The 13,632-nt window shown below is 39.7% G+C and overlaps 1 protein-coding gene across 1 annotated transcript in view; it reads right to left on the bottom strand.

Moving 5' to 3' along the window:
• Positions 1 to 254: 254 nt before the first annotated feature.
• The window catches only part of GUCA1C (guanylate cyclase activator 1C), a 34,792-nt gene continuing 21,414 nt past the window's right edge, over positions 255 to 13,632 (bottom strand). The window contains exons 2-4 of the mRNA XM_071433460.1: positions 4,817 to 4,966; positions 2,049 to 2,136; positions 255 to 385 (exon numbers count right to left, since the gene is read on the bottom strand). Coding sequence (XP_071289561.1) covers positions 255 to 385; positions 2,049 to 2,136; positions 4,817 to 4,966 — 369 coding nt within the window. The remainder of the gene's footprint in view (positions 386 to 2,048; positions 2,137 to 4,816; positions 4,967 to 13,632) is intronic.

Genomic DNA, 13,632 nt, shown 5'->3' with positions numbered 1-13,632 from the left:
TATTATATGCAGGCAAAAGTTTTTGGGGTTTTTTCAGTTTTTTTTTTTCCTGTGGCTGCCACAGTCGTTAGCAAGGGAAAGAATAAAGAAAATAAAATGAGATATGAGATATAGAAAGATTGAAAATTGTTACTCCTGGAGAAGGCTGCTCAGTATTGCCTGGGCAGGCTTTGACAACATCAGCCTTTCTGAATATAGCAAATATTATCATCCTTGAAATTATGAGACAGAGACCACCTCCATGACTGGATCCTTCAGACGCTGTTTCTCCTGCCATTCTGTATGACTTTGAGTACGTTGGAAAGGTCAAAACTTTTCGTAATTAATTCCATTAGGTCCTCGTCTTTTTCCACACCATTGATAAACTCTTCTAAAGTCAGTTCCCCTAAAAGAAAGTCACATAGTCTTTAGAAGCTGAGAAATGCAGCAATCTCTCTAGTGAACAAAAGAACATTCATGCCCGATTGAATCTCTTATGAAAGTTGCTGATAGGTAAATGCAGGTAGAGTATTTGTGAATGATTTCTCACTTTGCATCAGTCAGATCCTCACTCATTTTTCTGTTAAAACAGGTCAAACATAGCTTTCCCTGAAGTCTGAAATAACTATAAGTGCTCATAAATGTGTGTAAAGGGGCTCTAATGAAGCCTCTATCAGGGCTGAATTTGGATGTACTGGCCGCTTCTCACTGAGCTAACTAGAATTTATATTAGAGCTGATTTTAAAAGAGATTAGGGTGTGATTTGCTAAGGATTAGTGGTCATAGTCCCCGTGTTGACTACTAGGATTATTTAGAACCATTATCAGATGTAGGGGAAAAAAATTCAGCAAAGTGGTTTGATAGATAAATTCTTTCAAGGAACTGAAATGGCCATTTACAGTGTGATTTTTTTGGGGTCATGTCAAAATCAGCTAATAACTTCGACGTTTCAAGACAACAATAAAATCTCTTTTATTGAAGAGTAGGGATATTGTTTAATATTCTTCCTCTTTTCCTGCTCTTTTCCCTGTCAGCAAAGGCCAGTTCTAGGCATGTGTCTGTTTGCATAGTACACAGAAATGTCCATAGTTCTCTGTCTAGGGGTTATTCCAGTGATACTGTTTTACTTTAAGAGTAGAAATAAATCTTGGTTTAACAAGAAGAGCCAGATTGTTTCCTCTGAGAATGGTTTAAAGTTTCTTGTTAAATTCACAACAATGAATGATTTCTCTGTAAAATTAGAAATTACAAGGGCCAGGCGAAGAGGAAAATAGCTGGATGAGTTAAGGCCCCAGGGAGCAGCAGTTTCAGTCATGTGTATGTCTGGTGAATGCTTGGTGTGCTGACTTTTGGCTGTTTTCAGGTTTAAGTAGTCCCTGTAGGTTTGGTGGTTTTTTTGTTTGTTTTTTTTTGTTGTTTGTTTGTTTGGTTTGGTTTTTTGTGGGTTTGGGGTTTGTTTCTTTGGTTGGTTTTTTCTTATTATTATTCTTCTTATTATTATCTTATTATCTTCATGATTAGAAGTATGAGGGAGGACATTCATCCGTAATAAATTTTCAATTAGAAACAACTCTGAAGCAGTGAAACGAAATTATAGTTTCCAAATGCAAGACCAATTGGCTTAATTTAGTATCTTGAGGAAAAACCAGGAGCATGTATCTTAGCATGCATTGACAGTCAGCCTTCAAGGAACATCCAATATGCTCACCAGTCTTTAGAACATGCTAGAACATGTGCAACCATTCATCCTATTTGTTTTTTTTTTTTTTAAGAATTTAAAATAGATTATACCAACACAAATATATTACTCCCCCACTGCCAAACAAATTTTCATTTTGCTACTCAATCTGAGAACTGGCATTTTGGAGCTGTTTTTATTGCATGTAATTACTGCATGTAATTCCTTTGTTCATTTGACTTACACTCCACTGTGAAACTGAAGTAAAATAAAGGCAAAGAAGAGCAGATTCGGGCTTTCGGCTATCTAAACCAGTCATCCTTCAGCTGTATGTTGAAATCCCTTCTTGCAGAAGAGTCCCTGCCAATGCCAACAAAACCTAGATTCTTACCGTCATTGTTCACATCTATCTTCTGAAATATCATGTTTGTGAACTCTTCAGCAGTCATGTTGGTGTAGCCATTAATAGCCTGAATTGCCTGAGGGCAGAAACACAGAAAGTTCTTTCAGAGTTTTTCCCATCAAGTGTGAAACAATACGCTGTCAAAAGCAGTACTTGAAGTGCAACTCTTTAGTTCATAAACCCTTTCAAAAATCACTAAATAAATAGTTACTTCAAGTAAATTGTCAGTAATAAGGACTGGAAATTTAATTAACATAACACAGCCTAGAGATTACACACTAATATGCATATTTCTGAAGGTCTGAAGAACCCTGTGGCACCTCTGCTCTGTAATTCACTTTCGATTCTACATCAGCATTTTTATCTGGCCCTAGAGAGTTCCATGCCTTCAGAGAGTGCCTTTTGGTCTGTGTGATTTAAATGCAGTATTGTTTTTCCCATCTGAAAGCACATGCAGAGAAAGCCTAAGTAATTTTTCTATTAAGACGTGTTTAATTTAGTAATCACAAATAAAGTCAGACTGGCCGTCCTGAAGTTGGCAGTAAACTTGCCCTCCAGAGAAATTAAGAAAACCAAAAGAAACCCCTCTACTTTTTTACTTTTTTTGGTTGGTTGGTTGGTTTGGTGTTTTTTTTTGTTTTGTTTTGGTTTGGGTTTTTTTGGGTTTTTTTTGTGGCAAAAGGACTCAATATTTGGAGTAAAGGTATAAATGTATGTTTTTGCAAAATTGTGTCCCATTGACTGGAAAAATATGTGCATATATATAAACATGCATATGCATTATATAATGGGCACACTATAGAATTTGTTTTTCTGCACTTGAATTATCTTGAGGTGAACTGTGTTGTGTAAGATAAGTCACTGTATGTGCCACTTGTTTCTTTTGGTGTCTCTTTCCAAATATTATATTAGACCTCATATTTTAAAACAATCTATTAATCTATTCACTGATCTAGAATTCTTGACCAAATAAAATCATAAAAATGCCCCCTCTGAATGCCCCAACTTCCTGTCTGTTTCAAAAAGCAGCAATAATTTTACAAAAACAGTTACATAAACTTGTTTCTATTACTAATTCATACTTTAGGTACTTTTGGTGTTTTATATGTCTGACCCTCCCACAGTCTTAAGTAGAAAGTTGTATCCCTTCCACAGTTAAATTTATTGCAGTGCCAAGAGTAAAGCAGTGGTTCCTGAAGTGTTTGTGTCACTGACTACCACAGAAGCCCCTTAAATAGTAAATACTGAGCGTTGAAAGGGTGCATGGTTATCTGGAAGGAGTTGGGTAGTGGTATCTTGGTCCATAGTTTGCATAGCTGTAGAGAGAGATTTCATTTTAATAGCACTTCTGTATTTCTAAATTAATGTCTCAGATATTACACATCTTTTTGGACAAGCCCTTGTTTACTGATGCTTATTATAAGCTGATCACCCCTTAATGGCTGTGAGCCTGTTTGTTCTTTTTTTCTTTTTGGACCCACCATTTTTAATCTAGTCTAGGTCAATGATTTAGGCAGGTTTAAGTTAAAGTTCTTATACTACAAAAGAGATGGAAACACACAAAGGTAAAAGTGGTTTTAAAACCAGGTAAGTTAAAAAATAAATATTCTTTACATTGGAAGGATTTTAATTTTAATTCTCACTTTGGATAGCCCCAGACAAAACACCGTTGACTCATTGGCTCTGGGTGAAAATTAATGGAGAATATTTGTGAAAGAAAGATTTCATTAGTCTCAAAGGAGAAATCTGGAAGACTCAGCCTCTACTTCTATCTTTAGAAAGCTGCTCTTTAGGTGATCAGCTTTATTTGTTTGACCTGGTAGCTCCATCTGGCTCCAGTTCCTTTCAGTTTTGGCAGCAGCTATTTAAAGTCTCCAACAGCGACTGGCTTGGCACCAGCAGTAATGCAGAATCCAGGAAAAGTATATTCCTTGTTTGTTATGGCATTAAAGCTCTATTTAGTTTTGATGCTCCCTCCAGCAAAACTTTGATCTGTAGTGAGTCCTGTACATTTAGGGCACTGTATTGAGTCATATATATTTGTAAGGAGCCTTAACATACCTTTCGGATGACAGCAGCTAATGAAGAGGATAATGTTATTTTTATTTCATTAAAGCAAGTTGAAAACTATGAAGATAATTTTAAAGAAAGACTTGTACTTCTTTGGTTTTATGGGTTTGAAGTGGACCCATTTTCTGGAAAATTTTGGAAGTATTTTTATCCAAATATCACTGAGCGATATAATAGTAAAATTATATTTCCGTGATTTAGTTTTGAAATGGGGGTAATGGTGTTTGTAGTAAACAAAAAAAGCCTTTCAAAAAATTAAAATATTGTAATATTTTATTGACATCTATATTTTTCTTGCTGCAAGATCAGTTTGAGAAGCCAGTTTTCCACAATAGACTGGCACATATACTTGTAACCATGTTTTGTTCATTATGCTGCTACTGTGTTGCCCTGCCTTATAGTACAGTTTATCACAGTAATGTCTCTACTGTTTCTACAAAACATTTCACTTTCAGTAAAGTACTTTATCTGTAGAACTATGGTTTAAAGTAAAATGCTACTTAGATGTGTTCAATAAGGAAGAAACTAATGTCAGGAGTGTCACTAGTAGCCACTGTTAATTCTGGTTTTACAACCATAAAACATTAGATAAAGTACTGACAATCCATTTACAGCACATGATGAACCACTGTTTCAGGGCAACACACTATATCAAATGCTCTTGCTATTGATCATAACTTACTTACCCTGAATATGCTTAATAGTTCTTTTTTGTCAATGCATCCATTTCCATCAGCATCATATAGCTTGAAATACCATTTCAATTTTTGGTCAATTTTCCCTCGTATAACCAAATTTATTGCAGCTATGAACTCCAAGAAGTCTATAAATCCATCCTAAGAGAGAGAGGGAGAGAAAAAACCACATCTATTTAATAACACTGGTTTTCTGTTCTTTCTGGCAATTGCACAGGAACAGGTCATCAAAGTCCCTACAAGACACATTGATTTGTGAAGCATCTTAATATAGAAATTTTCTGTGGTATCAAAAAAGGATAAAAGGATGTGCTCAACTGGAAGAGCTATAGGAAGAGGTATTATAGGAAGGACAGTTTGGTTCTCCCCTGAAATCCGGGTGTTGTGGAGGGGAGGGGCAAATCTGTTCTGAGCAATTGTTATTGACAGTTTTTAAAAGGAAAAGAAACAGTTTTGTGACAGTCTGACATGTGGAAAAGAGGAGTTTGGGATATCTGGTTTGGTACTAATGAGATACCTAGAGTGGAGTTGTTTACATCTATACTGCAGAACTGTGTATGATTTCCAGTGCTGTTCCAGGTGCTATTCATCTCAGGGATCATGTAATAAGTGTTTTAAAATTGTAACAAATACTCTGACATGAACCCTAAGTACTGTGGTTTATCCAAATAAAAATCAAGTTGCTCTGATAAACATTTTGCATGGGATACAAAGCCTTCAAGGCATAAACCAAACTCTAAATATTGAGGATTGGGGATATTCATAGGGAGACAACATTTCAGATTGACTTTAGAATCATTTTCTTACTGCTTTTCTCAAGCTTCTGATAGAAGCCTGTCAAGGACAGGCCTCCATAATCAGGTTCTTCTGTTTCTGTAGACATGTGGTTAGGATGGAAGAAGCAGTTGCTGAATTTGGATCCTACTTGCTCCAACTGTTTCTCATGTGCATACAAAAAGAATTAACAACTGGTAAATTTAGTCTTGTGATCAAAATCCAATTGGTCAGAATCCAATTGCTCAGAAAACCTTGGAAAGACTTGTCAGTTTCAGATGGCCTTTGACTGAAAAGAGAAGGTTGGATGAGTATTCAGTAGGTTTAGCATGTTACTTAGTTTTATTGCCATATATCAACAGACATCTTGCCAGTTGAGGTTTACAGGCATTAATCAGGCAAGCATTAATCAGTCCCTCAGTATTGTACTACAGGAAAAGAAGATAGGTAAGGATGCACTGCAACTCATTGCCAAAATCAGAATCCTAAAGTAATTTAGGTTGGAGAAGACCCTCAAAGTCACTAGGTCCAACAGTTAATGCACAGCTACCAAGTACATCACTAAACTGTGTCCCTAAGTGCCACACCTTACACGTCTTTTGAAGACCTCCTATCGGTATATTTTTGTGACAAGGAACCAAACATGTGAGCATGCAAAGAATGACAACAAACAGGAATTTATAAGGGCTAGAATATACTAAAATTGAGAGCTCTTCTGACTAACTTTCCATTGAAAACAAACCAAAATGCCTAAACCATTGAGAGGAATGGCAGATTTGTCTTTACAAACAAGCTGTGGGTCTGCTGGTAGGTAAAACTAGCACTGGGAGATAAAAGAAACAGTGGGAATGATTCCACTGATTGAAGAATGGAAAAAGATGTTTTATTTTACAAATAAACTTTAGGGTTGCTGATAAATTAAATTGGACATTGAAAGATGAAAGAAACAATGGGGACGAAAAACCCCTAAATTCCATAAGAATTAAAAATTAAAAGGGAGGGTTATACATTAGAGAGAAATCTTCGGTTTCGGGCATTCTGGGAAGTCTGAGCCTCTCAAATACCTCAGCCAATGGGGAAACAGAAAAGGGAAATGCGGCTGGGAAATTAGGATAAAAAGTGAGGCTGCATCCTTCAAAAATTCAAGAGACCCCAGGGGAATGCCCCATGGCCTCTCCCTTTATTTGAATAAAGTAAAAGGATTCCTCTATCTCCTTTTTGGACATAAACCTCTGATGTTTGTGGATTAATTTTCCTAACAGCATCCCCACACATCTACACGATTGTGGAAGTCAATGTAGGTTCTCAAAGATTGGATATATTTTTTGAAATAGGAATCCATCCTCTTTTTTTTTTTTTCTTCATTCTCCTCTTAGATTCCTCACATTTGTGCCCTCATGATACTGATCAGGGTCAGAGCTCCTGGGAGACCCTTGTAGTGTTTGTTTTGATTTCTGTGCAAGGCTGAACAGCAGAGTGGCACCTAAGAGATAAATCCAATGTATTCAAACACACTGGATTCAACCTTCACGCAGAAATGGTGTGTGCATAAGCCGTGCAGACTGACCATTGCTTCACAGACCCTCTGCAGGTTCTCTAGTAGTTGCTTGTTTTACTGTAATTCCAATCACAAACAAATGCAGCAAAGACACTGTTTAAGATTAAATAAAATTTGACAGTAACTACATATAATTTTCAAACAAAATTAGGCCCAGTGTTAAAAGCAGATGCTTAACCAAGAATGTCATATCACGCACTACAAACTTAATCTTCTTTTTGGCACACTGGCTTTAATTTCTATTTTGCAAGTATTATTTCAAGAAGGATCTCATAAAGTATTTTACTGGAGGTCAAAATGTATTTTGCTGATTGCATTTCCATCATCTGATTTGATATATCTATTAAGAATGTGGTTAAATGCATTTTACATTGCTGCTTTTTTATTGCATTTCATACTGCTTATTGCAACTACAGATTAATTTAAGGATTGCTGGATATCCATGAGCAGATTAATTTTCTTCTTACTCCCTTACATTTCACTTGGGATTTTGGAAAATATAATTTTGTTTGCTTTCTTTCTGCATCTTGGTGTCACTATTGTTGCTCTGACAAAACATCAGGAATCTGGACAAAGTAATAACCAGTCTAATGTGTTTGGGTATGTAATTCTGATCTGGTAGATTATATGGCCTGTCCCAAATAGGAAGGGACTGAAGGCCAGGATGAAAAAACTCCCACCTCTGAAAAATACCTGGGAGAAACTGTAGTTGTCAGGAAAGCCCTTGCCACTTTCTGCAGTCATGGGAACACTACTGGTGACATGGTAGCTAGCAGCCGGTTTCTATTTCTCAGGAATAAAAATACTGAGAAGACTTAGACATGTTTGTCTGCTTGATGTGGAATCAGAAGCATTTCATAAAAGCAGTGATGAGAAATGTAATGCTTTCCTTTCTACACCAAAAAACATACATTGTAGGTAAAAAAGAAAACATTTATGGGATAAAGAAGGCTACAGTGATCTTGTTGCACATATACAGAACTTTCTGAGATAAAGAGAAATACTGCACTTTTTACAGTAGCATCTCAAAATACTACATTAAACAGTGAAAAACATCATAACAGTAACCTAAGAAGATCATCCTGTGGTTCTGTGAGTGCAATAAATGTGTTATGATGTTATTAAAATAATACTGCTGTGCTGATTTACCCATCTGCTGTTCTATAATCAATCTCAATACAAGTATCTAGGTAGTCCTTATGTGTCTCTGGGCTCTGTAAAATACCTCTCTGCAGCATGCACAGCAATGTATCTGTTGCCTGTTAGGAAGTCATTAATTTACAAACAAACAGCTACTGTAAGAATAATAAAATAAATTTTTAAATAATGCTCAACATCATAATAAGCAGAGCTGATTACCAGTGGTGGAAGTTACAAATTATTTACTTTTGGTGTTTAACTGTGTAATTGTCAAATATTTGTAATATTTTTGGTAAATTGAATTAATGCTAGTGAAACCTGCTTATTCATCAGGTTAGGATACAAGACAAATTTGGGTGTGTGAAGGTTTCTTTTACATGTCTGCATGGTGCTGGCTCTGCCTTCCTTGCCTGCAGCACATTGCCATGGGCACCTGTGGGGATGGTGAAGTCCTGCACCCTCCCCTGCCCAAATGAACAGAAAGGGGCACGTGGAGTCAGTTCCCAGGGTACCCTTCTGCGTGTGGTGTAAAATAGAGGAACAGAACTCTCCTAATGTGGTTCTGAGGAGTTGAAGACATACCAAAAGAACGGGTTCTGGGTTGGAGACATACCAAAAGAACGGGTTCAGAACTTTTTTTATATGCCTCAAAGTCTCCAGTATTTCTATACATAGTAGGCTTAATAAAAATGTAGACCTATTTTTAGTCTTTTAACAGCTTGACTGGCTGAACTAGAAGTTTAAGGACACTTTCGGGTCATGCATGTGTTTGTGCCCTTTAATACTGTGCTTTTGGAACTTGTTTTGCTTTTGCTGATGAGTGATTTTTTAAGCCTCTTGCAACAGATTGATTCACACAACAAAAAGAGAAAGAGGCTCCAAAAATGCAAGTAGAGCTTGCTGATGGTATGAAATTGCTCCTCAGGGCACTATCATTTGTGAGTGCCTAAGGCCCAGAGCCCATTTCAGTTTTTCATTAGCTACTGGATCTCCTGAGGAAAAAGGAATTTCATTTTGTCCTTTTATGAGAGATTTTTGCTTCAGGCTGTCAGTTGAACCTTTACTGGAGGCTGCTCACCATTATTTGATGAGGATACAGATGTGTGTCCCCGGGGGCAAAGCTAGGCAGGGCGGGACTGCCACGTTATACAACGGCCATTAATACTCCAGCCCTGGAGCTGTAGGAGGGCATTATTGGCTTCCAGAACAGCACTGCTAATCTTCACAGATCCCTAAAACACTCTTAGGACTTCAAACTGTAGTAGAGATTAAAAATAATTGACTTGTCAGCTATGAATACACAGCTGACCTGAAACAGCACCGTTATCCAAGGCTGTGCCAGAGTGATCTGAACGTGGTGTTTTGGCTGCCTAGCTCTTCCCTGAGAGTGATTTTCTAGCAGTGACAGGGATCCCCTACAGGGATAGTCAGCCATCTCATACCACATGCTGTGGCCAGGCATGTGGAAAGGGACAATTTCTGTCCCTGAAAACCCTATGGTGAGTGAGCTTATCATTTTACTTGAACCACTGTGGGCTCCACCAAGAGTTTATACACAATAAGCAGCGACTTGTTTCCAAAATTTGTTCCTTAAAAATCTCTAAACTCAATCTGACAGCAGGAGAATAGCTCAAATTGTTTATCAGGATTAATAAGTGTGCAAACATAAATGGTGCAGGTATTTCAAACCTAGGCTTAGGTCATTAAGCCACCTTCTTTCCGAACCGCCCGTCTTTCAGAATAGTCCTTAAACCTCTTAAGGGAGAGGGAGGAAGCATGGGTCAAACAGCTCAGAATAACTGTGAAATTTATAGCTAATCCTATGTGCTTCTTTCTTTCTTTTTGGGTCCAATTTCAAATGTAGCACTGCTTTCTCTGCCCTCAGAAACCTAAAAGAGGATTCATTTCACTCCATTTCTTCTTCCCCCGTTTCATGGAATCACAGAATTACAGAATCGTGTTAGTTGGAAAAGACCACAAAGATCATTGAGTCCAACCATCCTCAGTTTGTTTTTGCTTCTGAGTACTTTCATCCATTCCTCAGAGGTTGCAGCTGCAATTATTGAAGAAATAAAGAGCTACTTGTAACTCTGTTACTTTGATACTTCCCTAGGATCTGATATTGCAGTTTGGGCTTGGCCAGACTCACAAGTTTTGTAAGTAAACAGAGCTGGCATTTGTCATGGGGCAGGGTAGACCTCAGCAAGCAAACATTATTAAACAAGGATGAAGAACAAAGCAGGGAATTAGGAGCTGCAGATTGTTAAGCGGTTTTGTAATCAGTGCATTCTCATGATTATGTAAAGGGATGAGGCTGTATTGACCAGGCCATTACACAACGTTCTGCTTTGCCCAGATGAAGAGGACCTCCAAGGTTTGGAGACTTAAAAATTACCAGGACATTTGCATTGGAGGAGTTGGAAATACAGAGCCAGCTGTATGTCCTGGCTCTCAGAATTGCAGGCTACCCTGGTAAAACCTGGTGAAATCCAAAATGTTAAGATGACAAACAATTGTATTTCTTTAAAATTACAACTACCCCCTAACTCCTTGCCGCCATAGACAATTTTCTTTTAAGATTACTGGAGAAGACAAGGAAGTCACCAGGCTGGGGCCTCTGCCCAGGAAGGCTATACTGTAAAGACCTAGCCGTCTGCCATCCTCTCCTGGATGCTGGGGTTTTAGCTCTCTGCACTCCTAATTTTGAGCCTCTGCCTGTGCTTTTAGAAACATCTTTTCCAAATTAAAGCAGTAGGCAAGAGAGGAAAAAGACTGAAAAATGTAGCTGTGACATCTTAACACATTTTCCAGGAAATTCCTTGCTGATAATCCTAGCAGATTTTTCTTGTTTGACAAATTCAAAAACTCAGGAGGACAAACCTCCAGGAAAAGTTGTCTTGGTTGGAAAGAAAGATGTCTCCCAAGGAAAGTGGGAGGAAATATGACCCCCTTCCCCCCTAATTATTATAACTTTGAAATTAAGGAGCTTTCAGTCAGAGATGTGGGAAAAGGAATAACACTTCTTTACTAGTATGTATAACAAGGCAAACGACAACAAACAGAGCCAGAATCCCAGGTGCAGCCATCTCTCGGCCGCAGGCACTTTCCCCTTTGGTGTAGTTATGCCCACAGCCAGCAGGGGCGCTGTTGGCTCCCAGCTGGGCAGGGCAGGTGCAATGATTCCCCCATAGCTGCAGGGGGCGCTGTGGCGCAAGCACAGTCACACCTTCCTCACGTGGTCTAAAATTAGACCATAACTCAAAACTCATGTTAAATCCTACAGTCAAGAATTCAACTGTACTTGCATTAAGCAAGTGATAATTTTATGATAATTAAGGCTTTTAGTTGGTAATAACAAATTATTACAGCAGAAGTTTGTATTATCGCAGCAGTGCTGGCTTCAGACCCTCTGTACCTTCGGCTCCAAAATCCCAGTGACCTGAATCTCCCCAGGCACCTTCTGCCAAAGGCTCCAGAACAAGCCACTGTTCCCAGCTGCAGAGTAGAGCATGTTCTTCACCTCTGGTCCCATCCTGACTGGGCCAAGGGCTACCGCATGAGCGATCTCCTGCTTGATCTGGGCAAAAGCTTGTTGCTGCTCAGGGCCCCAGTGGAACTCATTCTTCTTATGGGTGACCAGGTAGAGAGGGCTCAGGATCTGACTGTATTCAGGAATGTGCATTCTTCAAAAGCCTATGGCACCTAGGCAAGCTTGCATTTCCTTTTTTGGTGGTCGGCAGAGACATTGGGGTGATCTTATTGATGACATCAGTGGGAATCTGATGCCATCCATTTTGCCACTTCACTCCCAGAAACCAGATCTCTTGAGCAGGTCACTTAACTTTTTTTGGTGGCAAAGCTGGCTTCCAGAAGAATCTGGATGATCCTTTCTCAAATACTTCCATTGCCATGTTCCCTCCCACAATGATGCCATTGATGTACTGTAGATGTACCAGAGCCTAACCCTTTTCCAGTGCAGCCTGGATCAGTCCATGGCAGATGGTGGGGCTGTGTTTCTACCCCTAGGGCACTTGGTTCCAGGTGTACTGCACTCCCCTCCAGGTGAAGGCAAACTGAGGCCTGCATTCTGCTGCCAGAGGAATGGAGAAAAACATGTCAGCAATGTCAACAGTGGTGTACCACTTTGCTGCCTTGGACTCCAGCTTGTACTGGAGTTCCAGCATGCACAGCAGCACTCGGCAGTGGAGTCATTTCATTCAAGCCACGATAGTCCACAGTCAACCTCCATTCTCTGTCAAACTTGTGCACAGGCCAGATGGGACTGTTGAAGGGTGAGTGGGTTTTGCTGACCACCCCTTGGCTCTCCAGTTCATGGATCATTTTGTGGATGGGGAATCACAGCATCTCAATTTATCTGGTACTGACAGCAGTGCACTCAAGGTGGCAGTTGGTACTAGTTTTTCCTCCACTTTCGGAAGTCCAACTGCAGAAGGATTCTCTGATAGTCCAGGCAAAGTGTTCAACTGCTTAATGTTCTCTGCCTCTACAGCAGCTATGCCAAAAGCCCATCTGAGTCTCTTTGGGTCCTTGTAATAGCCATTCTGGAGGAAGTCTATGCCCAGAATACACAGGGCCTCTGGGCCAGTCACAATAGGATGTTTCTTCCACTCTTTCCCAGTCAGGTTCACCTTGGCTCCCAACAGGATCAATTGCTGTGATCCCCCCATCACCCTGGCAATGGAAACAGGTTCTGCCCCCACATGTCCCGATGGTATCAGGGTACACTGCACACCAGTATCAACTAAGGCATTGTATTTTTGTGGTTCTGATGTGCCAGGCCATCGGATCCACACCATCCAGAAGATCCAGTTTTCCTATGCCGCTCCCTGGATAGAGGCAGGGCCCCTCTAACCCTGGTTATTATTTTCTTCCTGGGCATACATGATAGAGGTACCTTCAAGGGGATCCAACAGATCATCCTCCCTTCTCTTATACTAGGAAGCTTGGTCATGGGAGACTGAGGCTGCCTTCACTTTAGTAGAACTCTGTCAGTAAGTGTTTTTTCCTCTTCGAATTCACGCACCTGTTCTGCCAGGACAGAAGTGGGTTTCCCATCCCACCTTCCCATGTCTTCCCCGTGGTCACACAGGAAGAACCTCAGCTCATGGGGAGTACTCCCTCTCCCTAGCTGGTGCACATCAGGCTCTGATATTGGGGACTGTGACTTGCACTGGTACCACACTGTTCTTCCTCACCTCCCTAATGTCTTTAAGGTCCTAAATCAAAGCAGAGACATGAGCCTGCATTGGGCCATTGACTATACTCTCTAATACCTGAGCCTGTTGGCAATGGAACCCACTGTCTCTTGGTTGTC

The sequence above is a fragment of the Agelaius tricolor genome, unplaced genomic scaffold, assembly GCF_023055355.1.
Source record: "Agelaius tricolor isolate 1412-34295 unplaced genomic scaffold, bAgeTri1.0.p SCAF_9, whole genome shotgun sequence".
Taxonomy (NCBI): domain Eukaryota; kingdom Metazoa; phylum Chordata; class Aves; order Passeriformes; family Icteridae; genus Agelaius; species Agelaius tricolor.
Note: the sequence above shows the minus strand (reverse complement) of the source record. Positions and strands in the feature narration are given on the sequence as shown.